Source organism: Meleagris gallopavo, chromosome 1, assembly GCF_905368555.1.
Source record: "Meleagris gallopavo chromosome 1, MGAL_WU_HG_1.1, whole genome shotgun sequence".
Classification (NCBI taxonomy): domain Eukaryota; kingdom Metazoa; phylum Chordata; class Aves; order Galliformes; family Phasianidae; genus Meleagris; species Meleagris gallopavo.
This window is the reverse complement of record NC_139404.1, coordinates 45,432,338-45,453,136: the sequence shown is the minus strand read 5'-3', so window position 1 is coordinate 45,453,136 and position 20,799 is coordinate 45,432,338. Positions and strand designations below refer to the sequence as shown.

At 42.0% G+C, this 20,799-nt stretch overlaps 1 protein-coding gene and 1 long non-coding RNA gene across 3 annotated transcripts in view; one reads left to right on the top strand and one right to left on the bottom strand.

Moving 5' to 3' along the window:
* The first annotated feature begins 5,112 nt into the window (after window positions 1–5,112).
* Window positions 5,113–20,166, top strand: LOC146545279 (uncharacterized). The gene is made up of 2 exons (XR_014883234.1): window positions 5,113–5,468; window positions 14,071–20,166. It is a non-coding gene; the product is annotated as an uncharacterized LOC146545279 (long non-coding RNA).
* The window catches only part of NEDD1 (NEDD1 gamma-tubulin ring complex targeting factor), a 23,897-nt gene continuing 20,892 nt past the window's right edge, over window positions 17,795–20,799 (bottom strand). For both annotated transcript variants that reach the window (XM_085223538.1, XM_085223530.1), the window contains exon 14: window positions 17,795–20,114. In XM_085223538.1, coding sequence (XP_085079664.1) covers window positions 20,010–20,114 — 105 coding nt within the window. In that variant the 3' untranslated portion in view covers window positions 17,795–20,009. The remainder of the gene's footprint in view (window positions 20,115–20,799) is intronic.

The following is a 20,799-nucleotide window of genomic DNA, read 5'->3' as shown; positions in this document are numbered from 1 at the left end:
TACAGACATACAGAATCAAAATATTCCTTTTCTCAGTCCTAGGAAAACAGACAGCTAAAAGGAAGTATCCTAAAGCTCTTGCTAAAGGCTCACCTCTACCTGTCAAAAGACTTCTTCCGTAAATACACTGAATGTCATCTAAAAAAAAATCACACACACAGACTAGATCTTGGAAAGACTAAATAGCTGCATCCTGAAGATGGAGCTCCAGCTGTGCTGTGTCGTTGTGTTACTGCATGCACTCTATTTTCTGCAATACAATTGAGATTAAAATGTCTGACACTTCACAAGGTATTATGGGATAAGGTGTAGCTTTCTAAGCAAAGCCACAATATCTATAGGGATGTGTCTCCTGCTCTAATTTGGTCATCTCAAACATGTACTAATGCTTGCAAAGATGAAGGTGAATCTGCACTGAATTCTTCAGCACTGCAGTCCTGGAAAGGCTGGCTAGCCCAACATTAGTAGGGCATGAAAATCTGGACTCCTTTCTAGTGCTTCAACTAGAGAAACTCCCTGGAAAGTAAAGCAGCTCTTCATAGACCCAACTGTCAGGCATTACAAGGGCTTACAAGGCCAGGAAATCAGCAGTACTACTGAGATGACTCAAGAATTTGTTAGCCTGGAGAAGACTGAGAGGGGATCTTACAACAATTGTAATTATCTAAATGGCCAGTGTCAAGAGGATGGGGCCAGGCTCTTTTGGTAGTGCCCAGCAACAGGACAAGGGGCAATAGGCACAAACTGGAACACAGGAAGTTGCACCTGAACACAAGAAAGAAATTATTTACTTTGAGGCTGACAGAGCACTGCAGCAGGCTGCCCAGAGAGCTTGTGGAGTCTCCTTCTCTGGAGATATTCAAGACCTGCCTGGATGCTTTGCTCTGCAATCTACTTTAAGGAACCTAAAGTACTTTAGTAGGGGGAATGGATTAGGTTATTTTCTGAGGTCTATTCCAATCCCTATGATTCTGTGATTCTGTGAACAGTACAGTTTAGTCTGACTCACAGAGCTCTGGAGCTACCAAACCCCGCCAGAAGTGTGCAGCTAACAGGGCCAGCCCTGACATCCTGTTTTGTAGTCTGGGCAAATTATATGCTGATAATTGTGTCATTGGCATCGTTGTCATATGCCAGGATACAAGATGCAGTCACCTTCCTCCTGTGGCTCATAGAATCATAGAATTGTAGAATCATAGAATGGCTTGGGTTAGAGGGGACCTTGAAGATTATTGATTTCCAACCACCCTGTTGAGGGTAGGGCTGCCACCCACCAGATCGGGCTGCCCAGAGCTACATCCAACCTGGCCTTGAATGCCTTCAGGGGTGCAGCATCAACAACCTCTTTGGGCAGTCTGTGTCAGTGCCTCACTAGCCTCTGAGTGAAAAATTTCCTCCTAATATCCAACTGAAATCTCCCCTCTCTTAGTTTAAAACCATTCACTCCCATCCTATCACTATTTTCCCAACCTTCTCCCACAGTCAGCAGCAGCTGCTCACCTCCAATTATCATCCTCCCTTGCCCTCTCTGGAGGAGAAGGACCAGCTGGCAGACCCTGCACAATGCTGTAAATACCAAACCAAGCAGGGGAGATGACTTATGTTCCGGCTAGCACATAAAAGCCCTCACTCTCTTCCTCAAGGCACGAAACAATGCAGCTTCCAGCATGTTATTTTTTATTGTGTAGATGGTTCACAGCAAACACATCGTACACACAGCAGCAGACACAGATGCTTCAGTAAAACTAGAAACTGCAGCATCTCACTTGCAATTATTTCTGTATCCTTTTATGCAAGGTATCCTTTCTTAATTTCTGCATGCACACAGAAACACGCCATGGAAATGAAAAACATCTCTCTGCTGATTTATGGTTCTGATTTGCTTGCAGAAAGTAACAATAGGTCCATAAGTTGTGCACAAAGAATTAGAGAGGTGCAGTTTAGATTAATTCAACTCTCACTGTATAGCTAACTGCTTGACACGAAGCAATTAAAGCCAGCTAATATTTTTGAAAAGGCATGCTTCTTCCATGCCCATTCCAAGACCAGATTAGTCTTTGCGTAGTGTTTCCACAGGAAAAACAAAACAAAACAAAACAAAACAAAAAAAAAAAAAAAAAAAAACCAGTCTGATATTAAAAGTCTTCAAAGTCTCTAATTGCTGGTCTTCTAAGAAAAACACCAGAAAGATAGGTCAATGCATTCACTTTCTTCCACAGAAACACTTTAAAATTCTGGTTTTATTTTGTGGTCTACTCCATGAGGAGCTGCTCTGGAAAATTTCCGAAATGTTGGGCCTCCACCTCCTTAGGTCACAAAAGAACCAGTGCTAAGAGAAGTACGTAGCCATGTACTTTTTACAGAGCTATATGCTCATGCTCTAACTGGCTTGTTATTTACAAGAAAATCCACATTATGAGTCTGCTATCCCACAATCATTTCCTTTAATCTTACATATTCATTTTAAAAGTGAAGATCCTCCTTGAAGTATCTGCAGTTGAATTTATTGAAGGAAGCAGTGCTAGATCTACTCAATCCAAAGGAAGAAAGTCTTGTAAGAGCAGATTCCAGCCCCAGCTGTTTCTGTACTTCAAGAAAATGGGAAACAGTAAAATAAGTTTTTAACCTCAGGAGGTTAGGATTCACATGAAATGTAGTCATAGCTCCCAAAACAAATCAGTACTTCATTTTCAAAAAGCAAACTGATACCAAACAGTGGACCTGACACATGATAGCTAATAAGAATGAGTTCTCAGAGACAGAAATTACTGAGATAGAAGTAAAATCCAAAAAGCTTATTGCTGTCAAGTCTGGGTGGCAAAATAACCTTAATCACAGAACACCGAAAGAACATGAAATTGAAAGTATGATGGTGTGGATATTAAATAAATCCATCAAATGAGGAGGAGTATATGACTAAAGCAAACCAAAATGGTGCCTACACTTGAGAAGAAAGACAGAGAGAAGAAAGACATTTTGGTAGTGCAGACATATCAGTCATCCAGAGATAACACATAGAACTTTCAGAAAAATCTTGAGGAAAAAATAGAAAACAAAAGGAAATAAAATGATTTACGGAAGACAGATCATGTCACTCTGGTTCAAAATCTTTCTTCTATTTTATTCCCTTGAGAAATGCTTGAAATATAATCAGTCTAGATTTTAATCAATCATTTGCTGAAGTGCTACATACACTACTCTGGAAAAAGTGAGAAAAGTCAGCAAAGATATAAAAAGTATAAATCAGCTATAGGGAAAGCAAGAGTAAGTGGAAATTATGCAGAAAGCAACTGATTTAACATGTTCCTTCAGAGTGGTCTTCAAAAACATGAAGCTGAGCATCACAGTGGATGACAACATACACAAGATAAGGTTTTCATGCCTGTAAGTAGTGCTGTAGTGTGGCATATTGCCACAAAACCAGGACAATGTAGTCATGAAAAGAGGCAAATGCAGTTGATGGCTCTTTCAGAACTGTTTTGCAGAAGGGCTCTGAGGCTGGCCTAAACTTTGAGGTGGTTAGCCTTCTGAAGAACAAGTTTTCTTTGGAAGACTAATGTCTTCTAGCTCAAGAAGGATAGGTCCTATCAGAAAACAAACAAACAAACAAAAAAATCTAGAAATCTCAGACTAAGGAAGAAAATAGAAAAGGTCTATACTCTAGGCCTCCCATGCCCACTGAAACCCTCCAAGAGCAAATCCCTTCTTCCAAACTTGATTCTTCAGTGACTTTCTGGGTTGTAACAAACTCCACAAAGTCCCTTTTAAGGACACTGCAGCCTTCTCTTGCTTCAGTTACTGACTGCATTCACACAGCAGTTCCTCTGCCTGGCCATGACCAAAGCCCCTATCAAAGGATCACCCAGCTCTTTTCTTCGACAGGGTGGGATCCCTGTCTGACCGTCCTCAAACCATTTGATGGAGGCAAGCTGGTGAGAACCAGGCACTGTACATCATAGACAGCAACAGGATGACTCCAGCAACATCATTGGGCACATAGACTGGCTTAGCTATGAACAGTGAATGATGAGTGCCCACTTTGGGAGAGAAATAAACTCAGACAAGTGCAGAGAAACACTAGGACACTCACATGACCATGGGGGCTATCTGAAAGGAAAAACCTAAAATAGGGATTCTTCAACCCCTTAAAATCCTGGAAGCTAAGCAAGAACAGCACACAGCACAAGCAACTAATTTCACCCAAGAAACTACCTGAGCACCACACTGATTAGCTTGCACTGACTTTTACATTGTGGTGGCAGTGATGCTAGCAGCCTGAGAACTAGTGAGCTCAGAGGTATTTCAAGTATGCTGCAGAAGCACACCTGCAACAACTCCACTATAAAACATGCTCAGGAGGTAAATGCTTTGCTTTTTCATGCAAAACCACCAAAATTTGTCTAAGTCAAAGTGAAAAAAAAAATCCGTCATTTAAACATGAGAACATTTGTAATTCATAGAATAATAGAATGGTTTGGGTTGGAAGGGACTAGACCTTACATATCCTCTAGTTCCAACCCCCTTGCCATGGGCAGGACTGCCACCCATCAGATCAGGCTGCCCAGGGCCCCACCCAAACTGGCCTAGAGCGCTACCTAACAAAAACTTTAACAAAGTTTTGAGGCCTTAACAGAGATACTTAGAAGTGATGAAGCAGTGGATAAAGATTTGGGGTCAGCAGGATCCACACTTGTGATCAATAAGAACGCTGTCTCACGTGGCAGCTCCACTGGATTTTCAACTGGCTGAGCTTTTAGATCATGCAATTTGTACTCATTGCCTTCTTCTGTATGGAACTAGCAAAACCCACACTACAAAATCCATAAAATAAATTTTTAATCAAAACCCTTTGAAGGAATAAAAAAAAAAAAAAATCCCTCAAGACTAATCTGTACCTTAAATGTTCTTGTTTTGGATAACTTTGATCCCAATTAAATAGTGTCTCAGGTGCACATCTACTAATAATAACATGTTTTCCCCAGACTGCAAGAACAGAGTAAAAAAATACATATAATCAGAGCTCAGACAAGGTACATGTGAACATTTTACCAGACAGAAACTGTAAACACTCTCTCTCCACTTCAATGCCAACAGACACTTATCTCTGTGTGAAAGAACTCCAAGTGCAAATGCAGTAGAAGCATTCGTGTTATGCGGACAAGTAGAAATTAAAGTGCAAAGCATGGCACTCAGCCCCTGCTCCACAGGCAGAATGTAGGCTCTCCTGGGGATCCCTCTGTCATGCTTGTATATCTGCTTGTAGAAACCAGAGAGGGATGAATGTTGCAGAACTAAAAGGATACCTGAAGGAGAAGCCTCCATTTCTGTTTCAGGATGCCATCAACCTCAGCCTGCAACCAGAGGAAACTGCTCAGGAAAGTCTGTCTGAGCTCTCCACAGCCCTGCGATGCAACTTGCTTCCTCAGCAATGATGGGACATCAACTGTCTAATTGCACAGAGATTACAGGTAAGCTTTCAGAATTTCATTACTGGTACTATCAAAGACTTCCAAAGTTGGCAAGAATTAAATAGAAGCATAAAAAAAAAAATCTTTAAAAATGCAGGCTCTTGCCAAATTCTGCTCTACAAAGACCATAGTGCTATAGAGCTGAAGGGATCTATGCAAGAGACAAAACAATACATTTGTTCCACATTTTTTTCTTAAGAAGAATTCTAAATATTTTGATGATACAACAAACAAACCAACAAAAAAAGGCAGCTCACATGAGAAATTTATATCCAATATTCAAGATTTCACTCCATTTTAATGGAAAGGAGCTTGCAGGACAAATTGAAAAAGGGCATTCTCAGCTTACAATTCAATAAGCCACATGCTTTAGATGCTTTGAGTCCCATGTTAAATACCCCAAAAGAATAGAGCAAAATGTATTTACTGCAGTAGAAATATTAGAGACGATTCTGAATTCAGAAAGCTTCATGGATAGGGCATTCTTTATAAATTTAGGAAGAAATACATAAGTGGGAGCTTCAGTCAGCAGAAATGCTAGCTTTTTTGTATTTAAAACAAAACAAAACAAAACAAAAAGACACTGACTAAGACATAAACTTAAGACTTAAAGTCCAATTGTGTTCAGAAAGACAACTAAGTACATGCTGATACCAAGCAGACTGGTTCTGCTTTGGGTTATGGTAACATGCTGAACATACCACCATAACCAAACTGTGACACAGCAAGGCCAACACCTTGGATGGGCCAATGCAAGATGATTCCTGTTTAGGAAAAAATCATTTTATGAGGGATGGACTTCTCCTTTTTTATCTGGTTAGGCTGCATGATGGTAAAAGTGAGGGTATAATAGCACATGCTAATGCTTGAGGTGAGTTAGCACTGAAGCTAACAGTTTACAAAGCCCCAGTGATGACAGGCACGCCTGCATCTCACAGAGGGGGGAACCCAGGGCAGAATTTCAACCAGCTATGGCACTAGGCTCCAAGCTCAAAGGAGGAAGGGCTAGATGTGCTGCCGAGTGATCTCAGGGATCACTCACGTGGGGACTGTGAGTAATGCTGGGGAACCAGAGGAAAAGTACTGAAGTACCAGGACATAGACTGGCAGGGAATAGGGGGATGATGGATATCAACTTGGATTGAGAGCTGAAGAGTAAATGACACTATAGGAAAAGAAGCTTCGTGACTCATATATTGTACTGGTTTCAGCTAAAGCAGCATTAGTATCACACTGATGTTTGGTTGTTGCTGAGTGGTAAGAGTGGGGCCAGGGTCAGGGCTGTGCACTCAGCAGGGCAGAGCCACCACCTTAATGGTATGGGCAGGGGGAGTCAGAAACCAAGCCTGGGGTTGTTCCACACTGCTTGACACCTTAAAGAATACTGTAAGGCTGTGGGAAGTTTGAAAGGGGGCAGGCATTGCTCAGGGACTGCTGGTTGTCAGTTGGCAGTGGTGAGACCTTGTGCTGCTAGCAGAGCATTGGTTGGTGGGCAGTTGTGTTGTTGCTGAGCGTCAGCTGATGAGTAATTGTGTTACAGCCGTATGTACATTGTTAATATTGCATATTTCTTTCCATGTTCCTCCTCTGTCTTAACAAACAGCTTTTATCTCAACCCACAGTTTTATTTTGCTTCCAGTTCTCTCCCTTATCTCACCTGGAGCAAGCACACAGCCACATGGTGCTGAGCTGCTGCCAGGTTACACCACAGCAGATATTCACAACTTATAGGATGCTATTTATTGTGGTTATGTTGCATTCAACCCAAAGCCACTGCAGTGAGGGGCAAGGAGAGAGGGGAGGAAGAGGCACAACATAACACCCACTCTGAAAGCTTCTGATCTCAGCCTCTGCTACTCATGCACACTTTCCCTTCTTCACTCTTCTCCAAGATGCAGCTTCATAGAAGTGTGAGAAAAATAAAGCTTCTGGAGCACACAGGTGGGACTCTCATGTCCAATATCTTCTCCAATATTACTGCAAATCCCTTGCTATTCTCTCTAGAGGATCTTACCCCACTTCTTACTTCATTTCCTGTTTGTTCCATTCTAGCAGTTTCCTTTTATCTAATTTCATGCAGTTTGGCAGAACAGCATCAAGCAATTAATATGAAGCACACACAACACTCAGAAAAATACTACAGAAGTCTCTCGTGTTCTCTTTGCTGTTAGAATTAATTCGTGTTTCATGGATACAGGCCTACAATGCCTCTTTCCCTCTGCACTTCACTCCCATTTGCAGACATTACCGCTAAGTTATATAATTGAGTCAATATTCATCAGTAAAACATCTAATTACCCACCAGTTTTATACTCTTGATGTCTCGTATGATAGAGTCAGCCCTGCGATGGCTTGAGTCCTGAGGCAGGAGACTTGCAGCAGCGGGAATGAGACAACATCTTGGCAGGTTTCAGAGTGCACGCAGTCACGCGTTAGGTTTTTGTTCATTGCAGAAATTGCTAGAGCTATCACTCCTGCAGTGCACAACCTCACCAAAACCTAAGCTCTAATTCGAAAGCAGAGCATATTTCCTGCTCTCATACTTGCGAAATCACTGACGTGAACCAAATGAAATCCAGCGCAATATCATCCTCCTCACTCTGGAGACAGTCTGAATGAATCTGAAAAGTGAAGAATTGAGCAGTTTGTCTAATCAAGTCGACTCACAGACCTAAACAAGGAGGCGGGGAGGTCTTAATCAATTTTGTATCCCTGATGATGTTCTTAGGAACATCCAGTTAAAATTTTCAATCTAAATTCTAAACTGCTAAAGTGCTGACTGTCCTTCAGAAGGCTATAAAAAGGCCAGATTCCTTCCAGCTCGTCTTCAACGATGTTGTTAAGTAGTATCAATATAAAAACATAGCATCTTGGCAATGGAACATGCAGAAAAACTACACAAAACATATCTTGGTTCATAAAATAAGTTTTAGGCATCTGTTTACATGCTGCACTCCTCTTTCTAATTATATATCTTGTTTTTCATTTTGAAACAGCTAAATGGTTTCGAGTTAGTTGCAAAATGAGATCTGCACCTTTGCAACCCAGTCTTAGTGCTCCAAAAACCTTACTATGAGAAAAGCTCCACTGCAAGCCTGAGATGTTCAGCAAACTTACATTTAAGCACAATCTCTTGACTCTGTGCTCCAAAATGCAATGTGTTTGTTCACTCAGCCCTCACAGAAGCACAGTTGAAACATACAGAGGAAGTTTAATTTCATAGAATCATAGAATGGCCTGGGTTGAAAAGGACCACAGTGATCATCTGCTATGTGCAGGGTCACCAACCACCAGACCAGGCTGCCCAGAGCCACATCCAGCCTGGTCTTGAATGCCTCCAGGGATGGGGCATCACAACCTCCTTGGGCAACCTGTTCCAGTTCCAGCATCACCACCCTCTGTGTGAAAAAATTCCTCCTAACATCTAACCTAAACCTCACCTGTCTCAGTTTAAAACCATTCCCCCTTGTCTTATTACTATCCACCCTCGTAAACAGCCGTTCCCCTCCTGCTTATACGTTCCTTTCAAGTACTGGAAGGCCACAGTGAGGTCTCTCTGGAGCCTCTCTTCTCCAAGTTAAACAAGCCCAGTTCCCTCAACCTTTCCTCATAGTAGAGGTGCTCCAGCCTTCTGATGATCTTAATGACCCTCCTCCAGACCCACTCCAAGAACTCCACATCCTTCCTGTACTGGGGGCCACAGTCATCTGTAATTCCAAATCACAATGAGCACCACATGCACCACTCTGTTTCAGCTACAATTAGCATACAGTTTGAGAAGTGAACTCTGAAAACCACCAGCTTATGGAAGTAAGTTTCCCTATTGTTCTAATGAGTACTGTACAGGAAATCTGCAGAACAAATCCTGTACTGGTGCAGCTCCATCCATTCCATCAGCCTCACTGATTTGCATTCTTTCCATTGTCACTGCAGCACATGAGTGTATACTTCCAAAATCACAGTCTGGAAGTTAAAGCAGTTTTCTAAATATTTGCATTATCACTCTCGTTTCCAGTGTGTGAAACTCACACACTTTGTACCAAATAGTTACCTCTCTCCCCTAATTTCAGGACAACCAAATCTTCCCATCATGCATTCATGACCTGAGAGCAAAATCCAGCCGCTCTTCATCAGCCAAGCAATCAATAAATACAGTGAATGTATTCATTTTCACTTTTTCACAACTGCTCGCTGAAGCAGGGTAGTATCCTAACTTCAAATTTATTTATAATTCTTATGATGCTCAAAGAAGTTGGATGTTTGCTATTCTGCCCTGCCTCAGCCACATTCTAGGTGCTTTATTTTCAGCTGTAACCACAGATTCATCCTTGCTTGCTTTCGTAATACATTTCAAACTAAATAACCATCAACCTTCACATATGGTCTTAAGCATACATCTGACTTTGTTTTTGTTTTCCTCTATTCCAACACCTCCTCAGATTACTCAGTTTAATTCACTCATACCAAACACCCATTAGCATTCAGTCTTGCTTTGTTTACTACCTCCTCCTGGGTTTCACCCACTTCAGAGCTCCCTTATGATTCTTCAAACCTGGAGCTTTATAGCACCAAGCACACGCTGCCTATTTTCCCTGTATTGCAAATTCATGCTACATGCATCAGTGTGACTCACAACTCCAAAGAAGCATTAAAACGGTACTGGCATTAATTGTTAGTTTTTTCTGACAGCCCTGGAGAGTCTTAACATTAAGAAATGGTCTCTTGAAACCATTTTAAGTTTGTTCCCCCATTATATGGCAACAAAACGCCAAAGTGAGAGGAAACAAGAGGGCGTGCACTAGAAATGCACATTAACAAAAGCTACAGAGAAGTCAAATATTATCCCATTCTTTATTACATTTTAAAAGAAAATGGACTGTGTCAGTGAAACTACCATAAACTGAGAAGATGCTGTTCTGCTTAAAAAAAAAATCACTGAATTCCAAATTCATAGTCCCTGTGTTCCTATAGCTCACAGTTAAGAGTTAAACCAAACTCATTTACAGAGACTGTGAAACATTCCCCATTACTGCATTTGTAAGTAGAAGATATACTTAAAAATTTTAGAAATAGAAGTCCATCTTTGTCCAACAGAGGCAAGTGAAACCTTCCTTTGGGGCTGGTTATCCATAACTACTCACAGCAGCTTCTCTCAGGCCTTCCAGAGGCACCAGCTTCTAATTAACGTCAGAAATTTCATGTTGATCCAAATCACAGCACCAGAGCCTGGAGTCAACCCTAATAACTCAGGAGCACTGAGCGAAGCAGCAGTACCTCTTTCCCAGGTGACGAACCTTGCTGTTATGAACGCTTGTGACACTGGTTCTTTATTGCCTTATTTCAGCCTATTAGTTGGAAATATACTGCTTTTCTACAAGTAAACACTGCAGCACTCTACTAGATTTTCTAGAAATAACAGTTGAAAAGTAGAAGTGATGTTGAGATGAGTTTAACATCAATGCTGTGATAGACAAATAAATAAAAACCATCATAAAGTAGCTAGGATGAAGAAAAACAGTTTTAAAATAAATATCCACAATGGCTTATAAAGAAATACGCACATATTCTGCTTTAAACAGCATTAGTAAAATATATTTTTGCTTTATTTCATATGAAATGTAGCTGTTTCTTCTTTCTGCTTTAAGTGGCAATGGCCATCACCATTAATAAACATATGAAAGATTAGAACGTTCTGTAAAACATAGGGAAGAATCAGAAAAAGGCAGGAAAAGGTCTTCAAGTACACTGTAAAACAGCAATGCCTGGCAGAGGCAGCAAACCTGTGACCAACCATGACATGACTACACAGGAGAGGATGAATACATACCACCCTGCTGAGCACCTGAACCATCCGCCAGAACTTCCAGCAACATCCCAGTGACAAGAAGCATTCCTTCGGAGCATTACTCTCCATTTAATCCCACAGAAGAGATGTCTCTTTTTTGGCTGGGGAGCAGGCCCAGCAAGGATCAGCAGCCAAGACTAGCATCTAGCGCTGGGTGCTGTAAGTCTCCCCTTCTCCAGGTGCTAAGGACAATTCTTAAGCTAGCCACTGCAGGAAGGCAGCCACACACAGGCCCAAATGCTGCACTGATTAGTTAGAGTCTGTGGCCTCCCTCCAGCCAAAGCAAGACAGGAAATATCCACCAGTGACCAGCAGTGTATGTGTCTGCCCAGCAAATCCTTTGAGGAGCACCTGAGGGAACTGGGATTTTTCAGTCTGGAGAAGAGGAGGACCAAGGGAGATCTTCTCACTTCTTACAACTACCTAAAAGGAGGTTGTAGTGAAGTGGAACTTGGCCTCTTCTCCCAGATAACAGCAATGGGATGAGAAATAATGGCCTCAAGTTGTGCCAGGGGAGGTTCAGATTGGATATTAGGAAAAAAATTTTCTCAAAAGATAGTGGTGCTGCACTGACATAAGCTACCCAAGGAGGTGGTGGGATCACCGTCCCTGGAGGTGTTCAAGAACCGTGTGGATGTGGCACTGAGGAACATGGTCGATGGGTATGGTGGGGATGGGCTGATGGTTGGACTGCATGATCTTAGTGGCCTTTTCTAACCTCAGTGATTCTTTGATTCTGTGATTCTTCTGCACACGGAGAATATAGACTCACACATTTCTTCTGGACCCTTCTGCAGCATACAGAAGCACCAATCCTTAAATTTCTCCTTGTGCCACACCTGTGGCCACCACTACTATGGAAACATCCCAAAAACCTCTCCCACCCAGACTGCTCTTACAGGACAGCAGCCTATGAAGATCATTTGAACAAGTTACCTAATCGGCCTATACCCTTCTCCACATCTTGGTTCTTCACTGCGTACAAAGTTCATTTATCCACAGCAGGTGCTTGGATATTTTCCCCTTTCTGACCACAGTTCCCATCACAGCTGCACACTACCTTCTGCAGAAGCCAGATCCCCAAAGGCACACAGCCTACTCCTACCAGTGACACGAATGACCACAGCACTCACTGACTGCAGACCCAGGCACAAACTTCCTCACCCTGCCTGCACTAAACGCACTTTATGCAAAACATCTTGTAAAGCTGAAACTGCTACAGCACCAGGGAAGTCGGATGCTGCCCTGAGAATGTGCTCAGCTGTTCTCTCACAGGCACCAAAGCCTAAAATATTAGAAAACAGTGAGATGGAGGGTTTGAAAGTCCACCGATCCCTTCACTTTTGTTTCCACTCCTAGTGACCAGGGGCAAATAGGAAACTTTGTTATTGTTGAAAGATATAAACAAGGCAAAAAATAGCTTAGACCCTAACAGATACCTTAAGCAGGGTCTGCACAGAACAATTCAGGTCACAATTTCTCGCCCCGTATAATTAGCTTTAAGGTCATCTGGCTTTATTCTGGGAATCAGCTCTGTACGTTATTTTTCTACCACGCCGGTAACTCCTTTAACTCACGGAGAACAGCCTGACCTGACTGTCCAAAAAGGGAAAGCAGCTGTACAGACGGGCTTATGCTAACGCTCCAGGCTTGTGATGCACTTAGACGTCCGTCAGCATCCAGGCGCCGCGGTCACCCAGAGTCATCCCCATAGGCACTGCAGAACCCCAGGATGCCCAGGGGGACGCGGGAACTCCGCGGGGTTGCAGGCGGGAACGGCGGAGCGCAGGGCCGAGCCCACGCGGGACTCCGCTGCCCCCTGCTGCCGCCAGCGGGAATCGCCCGTGGCGGGAGCGGAAGGGCCGAGCTCACCTGGGTCGCGCTGCTTGCCCCACGCCCAGGGGGTGGTTACCCTCAGCCACGCCGGGCTGCCCGCTCGTGTGGGCCGCCGTGGGGGCTGCTGCGGAGCGAGGTCTGCCCCCGTCCCTCCCCGGCGATCTCAGCTCCGTGCTCTTTCCACCCTGTGTTCCTCACGCAGCCCCACATGCTCTCCTTGAGTTGTGCTGTGCCCTTAGACAAGCCCTCTGGAGTTTGACCCCTTAAAGTGTCCCCCCCACCCTTAGGAAAGTTAGTTTGCTCCCTGACTCTGAAGTTGTAGCAGACGCCGATTGCGTGGCCCTGCAGCCTGTTATGGCACTATCAGGAAAACCCAACTGGTGGCTGAGATGAACGTGTGGATAGGAAGGTCTGTTTATGCTCAGCCTTGGCGTGATTGAGTGGATGCTCATTGAAAGAAGCATTTCAAGGACCTGGAGGGCTCCTGTGATTGAATCCTCAGCTCTGTGACTCAGTGTGTGGCAAGGGCTGTAAATCCTCTGAGAGCTGTTTTCCTTCCTACATGCACTCAGCAACAGTGGCAAGAAATGTCTCCGTCCTTCCTCCTGCAGCTGTAGCCAGTTGCTGCCAGCCAAGTCCTGAGCTTGGGTTGCTCTCCAGCAATTTCCTAGGAAGAGCGAAGGCCAGAAAAGCAACCTCAGTGCAGAAAAAATACAAAACAGCTGAACAGCTGTGTAAGGGAGGCATGAAAGGATTTTTATTTTTTTTAATGTATATTGGTTGAGAGGAACTGCTGCAGTAGTAGCCAGGGTTTTCTCTTTGATTGCAAATCAACTTCAAAGTTCTTATCTTCACAGCAGATTAGCAGGTGAAGCAGGTTAATTGTTAGGCGTTGTCAGGTCTCCTCTTTCCTTGTTGCAGATGCAGACTGTGATCATCAAGGATAGCCAGGTGGCTGCAGCTTGGCTCCCGCCAGAGGGCACTGACCTGAGGGCGGGCTCTCTGCAGCAAAACTTCCACCTGGAGGAGAAGCTGACTGCCCAACTGCATTGTGTCACCGCTTCCTGGTGCAGAAAGACAAACTTCCATGCTCCTGCTCAGTACTTTGCCCATTAACTCTGATACTGGCTGCCTTACAAGGAAGAGCGGAGGGGCAGCACCGAACTCTGCTCTCTGGTGACAGAGACAGGGCCCAAGGGAATGGCATGGAAATGCCAAGAGACGGTCAGGTTGGAGTTAGGAAGAAGTGCTCTTCACCAGATGATGGTTGGCACAGGCTCCCCAGGGCAGTGGGCATGGCCCCAAGCTGCCAGAGTTCAAGAAGCATCTGGACATATGGTCAGACTTTGGGGTGGTCCTGTGTGGAGCCAGGAGCTGGACTTGCTGATCCTTATGGGTCCCTTCCAACTCAGAATATTCTATGATTCTATGAGAAACTAAACCAGTGTAAACACATACCGGTTGCAGGCAGAACAAGTCATTGTTGCAGCCTAAGTTCTGGAGCCACAAAGTTTTGGCTTCTTCTTGCACCAAGCACAAGCTTTCAGCAAAGGCAGCTGTTAGGCAGTGAAGAGACTGTTGTCATTCCTGCAAGTATAAAAGCCTTGGCCATCACTAGGAGTCAAATAACAACAACCTACCAATGCCCTCACACAGTGTTCCATGAAGTTTACCACACAGCTGCCATTCCTCAGACAAGCCAGGAACACAGGTGGGCTGCCTTAAACACTGAGGTAAAAGCAGAGGCTATATGCAACAACTGAGAGGTCAGCATTATTTCTACGATTTCAGGTAACTAGATGAAACGTAAGCAAGTATCTTTCAACCTTACAAAGTAGGAGTGGGGAAAGAAGTATGGATACTTGAATTTCTGATAGTTCCAAAATGAATGGCACAGCTCTGAGGGCACTGGCACCCTTACATGCCTATACCTGATGGCCTCACCAGCCTCACTGCCATTTACCCAATCACTGATGTAGAAAGGAACCTTTTAAAAGACCAAAACTGAGCAAAATAAACAGCAAAATGAAAATGGCTTTGGCAGTCACAAAAGCCATCACAATCGCAGTATCACTGGAGGAGAACACTTGTCTATCACACTTGGGCTTTCTGTCATTTCAGAATAACACGGGGCCATCCGCACGTATCACTGAAGAGCTGTTAGCTCCCTGCATCATCCTGTTGTTCTTCTCAGTTTTGTCTTTTCCATTCCAAAGCATCAAAGTTACCATGGAAACCAATGTCACTTCTGTGCCATCCCCACCCCTATGTGCAGTGGGAAGCGAGCACAGATTAACAAAGTGAGCTCAGATTAACGAAGCAAACTTTGATTAACGAAGCAAGCTGAGACTAATGGTATGAACTGGACCCCCCAGTACAGTCATCGCTTGTGACTTCTAATGCTAACACAGCATGAGATTGCAGGGTCCATTTCATTTAAATTTGGCCTAACTTTTAACCATTACTGACTTTTCTTGTCAAGAGTTATACATTATACATTTATATACATGTATTTTACATACATGCATTCAGTTATACAGTTACTGCAGAAGTTGTTCAGAAACGATAACTGGAAAAACTACTTCTGAGTTTGGAAGCTACAAAATTCAGGGGATTCAGTGTATGTTGGGGTTTGGTTTCTTTTCCCTTGTTTTTGCTCCACTAAAACCAGTAGGATAAGATCTACAAAAATCAGCAACGATGAGTTGATGTACTTGGGCTAAAACTTTCCAAGAATGGCCGTTTTTGCCTGCTCTGTTTTGGCTGGCCAGACTCAGGCCCTACAAAAAAACATTTCAGAAAACACAGCTCACCTTGTCTTCATAATTATAAAAAACATCTCCAGGTATTATATGCATCTCCAGCTGGAAAGCTCTGGCTATTCTGTCATTCTGTTAAGTAGTGCCTTAGTTACACAGAGTACTAATGTTTATTTATAGTGCTAACTTTTAGAAATGAATTCTGACACTTTTCTGCCCTGTATTAGCTAATATACATTTTTATAACCTGTTAAGGCACTCGTATTTAAATAACTCGTATAGGAAATTGTGTTCTCTTCTCACGTGTCCTTTTCTCTGTATAATTTCTTTCCACAACCATTACTCAAAGTACAAATAGGGCTGGGGGGAAAAAAAAATCAGAATGATCACGAATGATCATCCTTGCAAAATAATAGACTGAAAAAAAAGCTTTGTCTCCCAGTAATTTCTATACAAAGAACTTTGTAGCATAAGAAATGGGATGGGCACCATAGTAATTTTCAGTTACACCAGCCTCGGTATTTTTAGCTAGAATGAGAGCAGAAATGAATTCAAGAGAGAGAGAGAGCTCAAAGCACAGCCACTAGTGCTGCAACTTGCACCTCTTAGAACCAGGGGAGAAAAGAGAATAACATTCTGCTGATGGTTTGTCCAAACAAAGGGATGACAATTTCTCCTTGAGTTCAGATGTAATTAAAGTACCAATGGTGCTAATGAATGAATATCATCAGTCATTGCTTCTCTCACTTTTGCTTTAGCTTTCAGTTGCCCAAATCCAGCTTAAGAAAGAACCCAGAAGTCTCTGCATGCTCAGGGGAGGCTTCTAAGCTTACTCACAACTTTGAGCTGCCTTCTCTGTAGACAAGAAAGCACAGACAGCAACTGTTATGGTGTGTTATGGTTGAGAATTTTCATTTTTGCCTTTCCAGCCTAATATCTCATCTTTGCAAATGCCTAGCACAAGATGCTTCTTTCCATTGTTTGTTATAATTTATTAATCATCATCCCCAGCTGCACTGCAAGATGTAATCTGAGAACTGCCATTCTGAGTCAGACCAGAAGGTGCAGATCCTGATACTCACCAGTAATGACCACAGAGGCATGAGAACGCTGCTGGGGCAAGTGAAGAGCAGTGCATCTGCCTGTCTTACACATCTAGTTCTATCAGAGCTATTGTCTTTATAACCACACAATCCTTGACCATTTTTCTTCTTAAGTTTTACTATCCATGGTATCAACGAGCAAGGAAATCTACAGGTGGTGACAGGGTGCATAAAGCATTTTCTTCATTTTCATACGTCTCGGTCCTACAGAAGGGATGATGACAAACTTGCACGTTCATCATTACTACATGTGTGTGAACAGCACAGTTCATGTGTCAAGCAATCGTGGGCTGCTGCCTGGAATTAACTGACACTTCGGGATGTCGACTTATTAAAAATGCAATTTGTCATATGTTTTCAAAGCCTAAATATCTTGAAACTGCAAATACAGCTCCAATTACTAAAAGACTCATATGTGCATGACAGAGAATGGAATTTAAAAAAAAAAATAATCCATATGTTAAGTTTATGATGAAGGATCTAAGATCTCCAGCTCACCAGCAGCTTCAGTGATGAGGTTATCCTTCCACCCTGAACATCTGCTTGAACATTATTTTTAGCTGTGAACATGATCTTTCTGTCATGATTCTAATAACTTCCAAGCTGGAAGGAGGAAGAGTGCATCTGTCCTTTACTCCAAAAGCATGAGGTAATACAAACACTTTTGTGAAGCCAGAGAGGAAGCAGTCATTTACACATTCTTTGGGACAAGTTTTTGGCTGCAACGAGGTAGCAAGATTACAGTATTAAATCATCATCTTTAAAAAATAGGTTGACATAGTATTTTGTTCAAAAAAGTTAAAACAAGCTTTATTTTAACATACAAATCAGATTTGTGTACAAGGCAAAACATCCCCCTACAGCGGTAGCGTAACACATCTCCTCACAGCATGTGCGGCCACTTGTGCTACCCTAATCCTGAGATACGGAAAAGAAGTCCTAAAATACTGAGAAAGGCCAAAATGTATCCTTTCAATCACTGTTGTTATATTTGTCTCAGTTTGGGAACTAAGAAAAACATTACCCAGTTCTCAGTCACGAAAATGAAGTATCTACAAGCCAAATACCCTAGATACTTACCTAATTCCCTGCTGTCATCTGGGTATACCAGCAAGAGCACTTGGGGAACAAATTAAGAGATGCAACTATGCAAGGTTACTTGTTAATGCTGCAAGACATGTTGAAAAACTGTAACATTTTTGAAACCTTCAACTCCTACTGTCTTCAAAAACTGTGGTTAATGGGTCGACTAAAGTTACATCACCTATAAATTAATATTATTTTTTAAGTTCTCTATATTGTGTTAAATTACCAAAACAAAAGTTTATTCTACTCCACATCCTTTCACCATGAAGTTATGGCATAGAAATACATTTAAAAACTTATGAAAGGCAATAGCAGTAAGACTGCAGACATGCAAAGTCTTGTCTGCAACACTGAAGATGATGTGAACACCCTCATTTTGATACGAGGTTTTATTCGTCATTAACTGACATTAAAAATTAACTTTTTAAAAGAAGTTAAGATAGTGAAAAGATATAGGTTTTTTTTTTCTTAGTTTTACAACATTTAAAAATAAGTTACACTATATATTATGGCTTTCTCATTTAGTGGAAGAGTGCCACCATGACTTTAAGCACTTGATGTTTTAACTAATTAACTCACCACATCTGCAGACCTCCCTTGCTTGAGATTTAATGATTTCATGAAAAGAATCACGAAATATTAGTGAGAAAATTAAGAAACCTTCAGAACAATTTAAATAGCAAAAAGCACTTCTATAGAAGAGACTTTTCAGAGGAATTTATAATTGAACACTAAAAAATTTAATTCCATTTTTAAATTAAATTAAATTGATGTTTTAATTGAATTTAATCTCTTGGCTTATAAAAAACAGGCCAAGAAAAATTTCTGATGAACTTCAACAGCAGGATTTGATACTGAGCTTCACTTCAGTGCACTTACACACAACTATGATAACATTACAACACTGACGTAATAATTTCTCCTCAATGCCATTTGTTATGTGACTCATGCACCCAAGACATCAGTTAAGTTTGGTTTGCAGCTGACCTCAAAGAAAAAGCCTGCAATAATACAGTCAAAACTGTAACACAACTGCTCGATATTAAGCATGGGCCACTGTGCATTAAAAAAAACTGGAGGGGGGGGAACGGGGGGCTGCAAAGGTGCTTAAATCAGACTGAAGGACAGCATTCACACAGAGTTATGGCTGAATATAATTATTTTTTGAAGTCTAAGGCTGCATTCAAACTGGGCAAACTATGACAATATCCAAATGTGTGAGTAAAAACAGATTCCTAGATTCACAGCTGAAGTTGTGCAACTAAAAACAACACAAATGCAGCTGAAGTAGTGTTTGCAACAACGAAGTTCATGGCAGACAGGTTTCAGAGTTACATACACAACAAGCAAGGTGGTGGGCACTGAGCTTGGGAATATGTTGAAACTTAGTTTTTGCTCAGGACTGAAGAGTTGCCAGCTGAATAAGATTAACTAAATACTGCAAGCTCCGTGTCACGTGGAAGATGAGCCTTCTCTCTCCTTCTCCAAGAAAAGTATCTGAAAGGCAAGCTACAGTGATTGTTTCTGACAGCTATAGAATACAGGAACAGATAGAAAAGTCGGTATATCAAAAAAATTCTTATACAAAAAGCATCTGTCCTATTTTGGTTTTGCTTATAAAAAGGCACTTCACATATTGCTAAAACTCTGATAAAGTAGTTATCCTTTCAGCTTCTCTATTCGAAGGATGTATTTCAAGATTGTAAGCATGCCTAGGCAAACTTTCTTTGTGTGGTATTTATCTGTTACAAATCTTATCATTTCATACAGTATCTGACACCATTTAGAAAAGATTCACGTTTGAGATAATAGCAGGTCTTCACACAGTGCTTCAGTGATGATGGACGACCTGTCACAAGTAACACACCACACACAGCGAGTTCATGCTAACAAAGTTAGTGGTGGGAATCTTTCAGAAGTGAGTCCTCAGTCTTTTGTTTTCCTCTCGTAGTCTCTCAATTTCAGCTACCAAGCTTTCATTTACAGAATATCTTTCAAGTAAGGCATGCATTTCATTCTAAAGAAAAGAAAAAAGCCCCAATAAGCAACCAACCATACAATTTTTTTTTCCCCATCCATTTTCATATCCCTTTTGAAAATTAAATAACCTAAATAATACTGTTTTTAAACTTCTGGTAAGAAAAGTAAGATTATTTTTTTTTTAGATATAGTATTTTGATTATTAATACATTAGTGAATATTTTATCAAAGTCTATTTTGCATTTCTTTAGGATGAGATTCTACTAATGCAGGTTCCATTAAAATGTTTGGTGTTGAGACAAGGTCTTTTCACTGCTGATCAAAAGAACAAAGTTTCATAGAAAGGAGAAGTTAAAGGACACAGAACACAGTGCAGCACGAATGTGGTTCCTGTAAGTAAAACAGTACATATAAACTCCATCTACCTCCTTCTTAGGCCAGCTCTTGGTCCTTTACGAAGGACAGCTAAATTTGATTCCCTTTTGTCATAACTCCTGAAATATGGAATTGATGATACCTATCCAATATATTATGTATACAGGGAAGTGATTGTCCCCCTGTACTCAGCTCTGGTGGCCTCACCTCGTGTACTGTGTCCAGTTTTGGGCCCCTCACTGCAAGAAAGACATTGAGGCCCTGGAGCGGGTTCAAAGAAGGCAACAAAGCTGGTGAGGGGTCTGGAGCACAGGGCTTATGAGGAGTGGCTGAAGGAGCTGGGATTG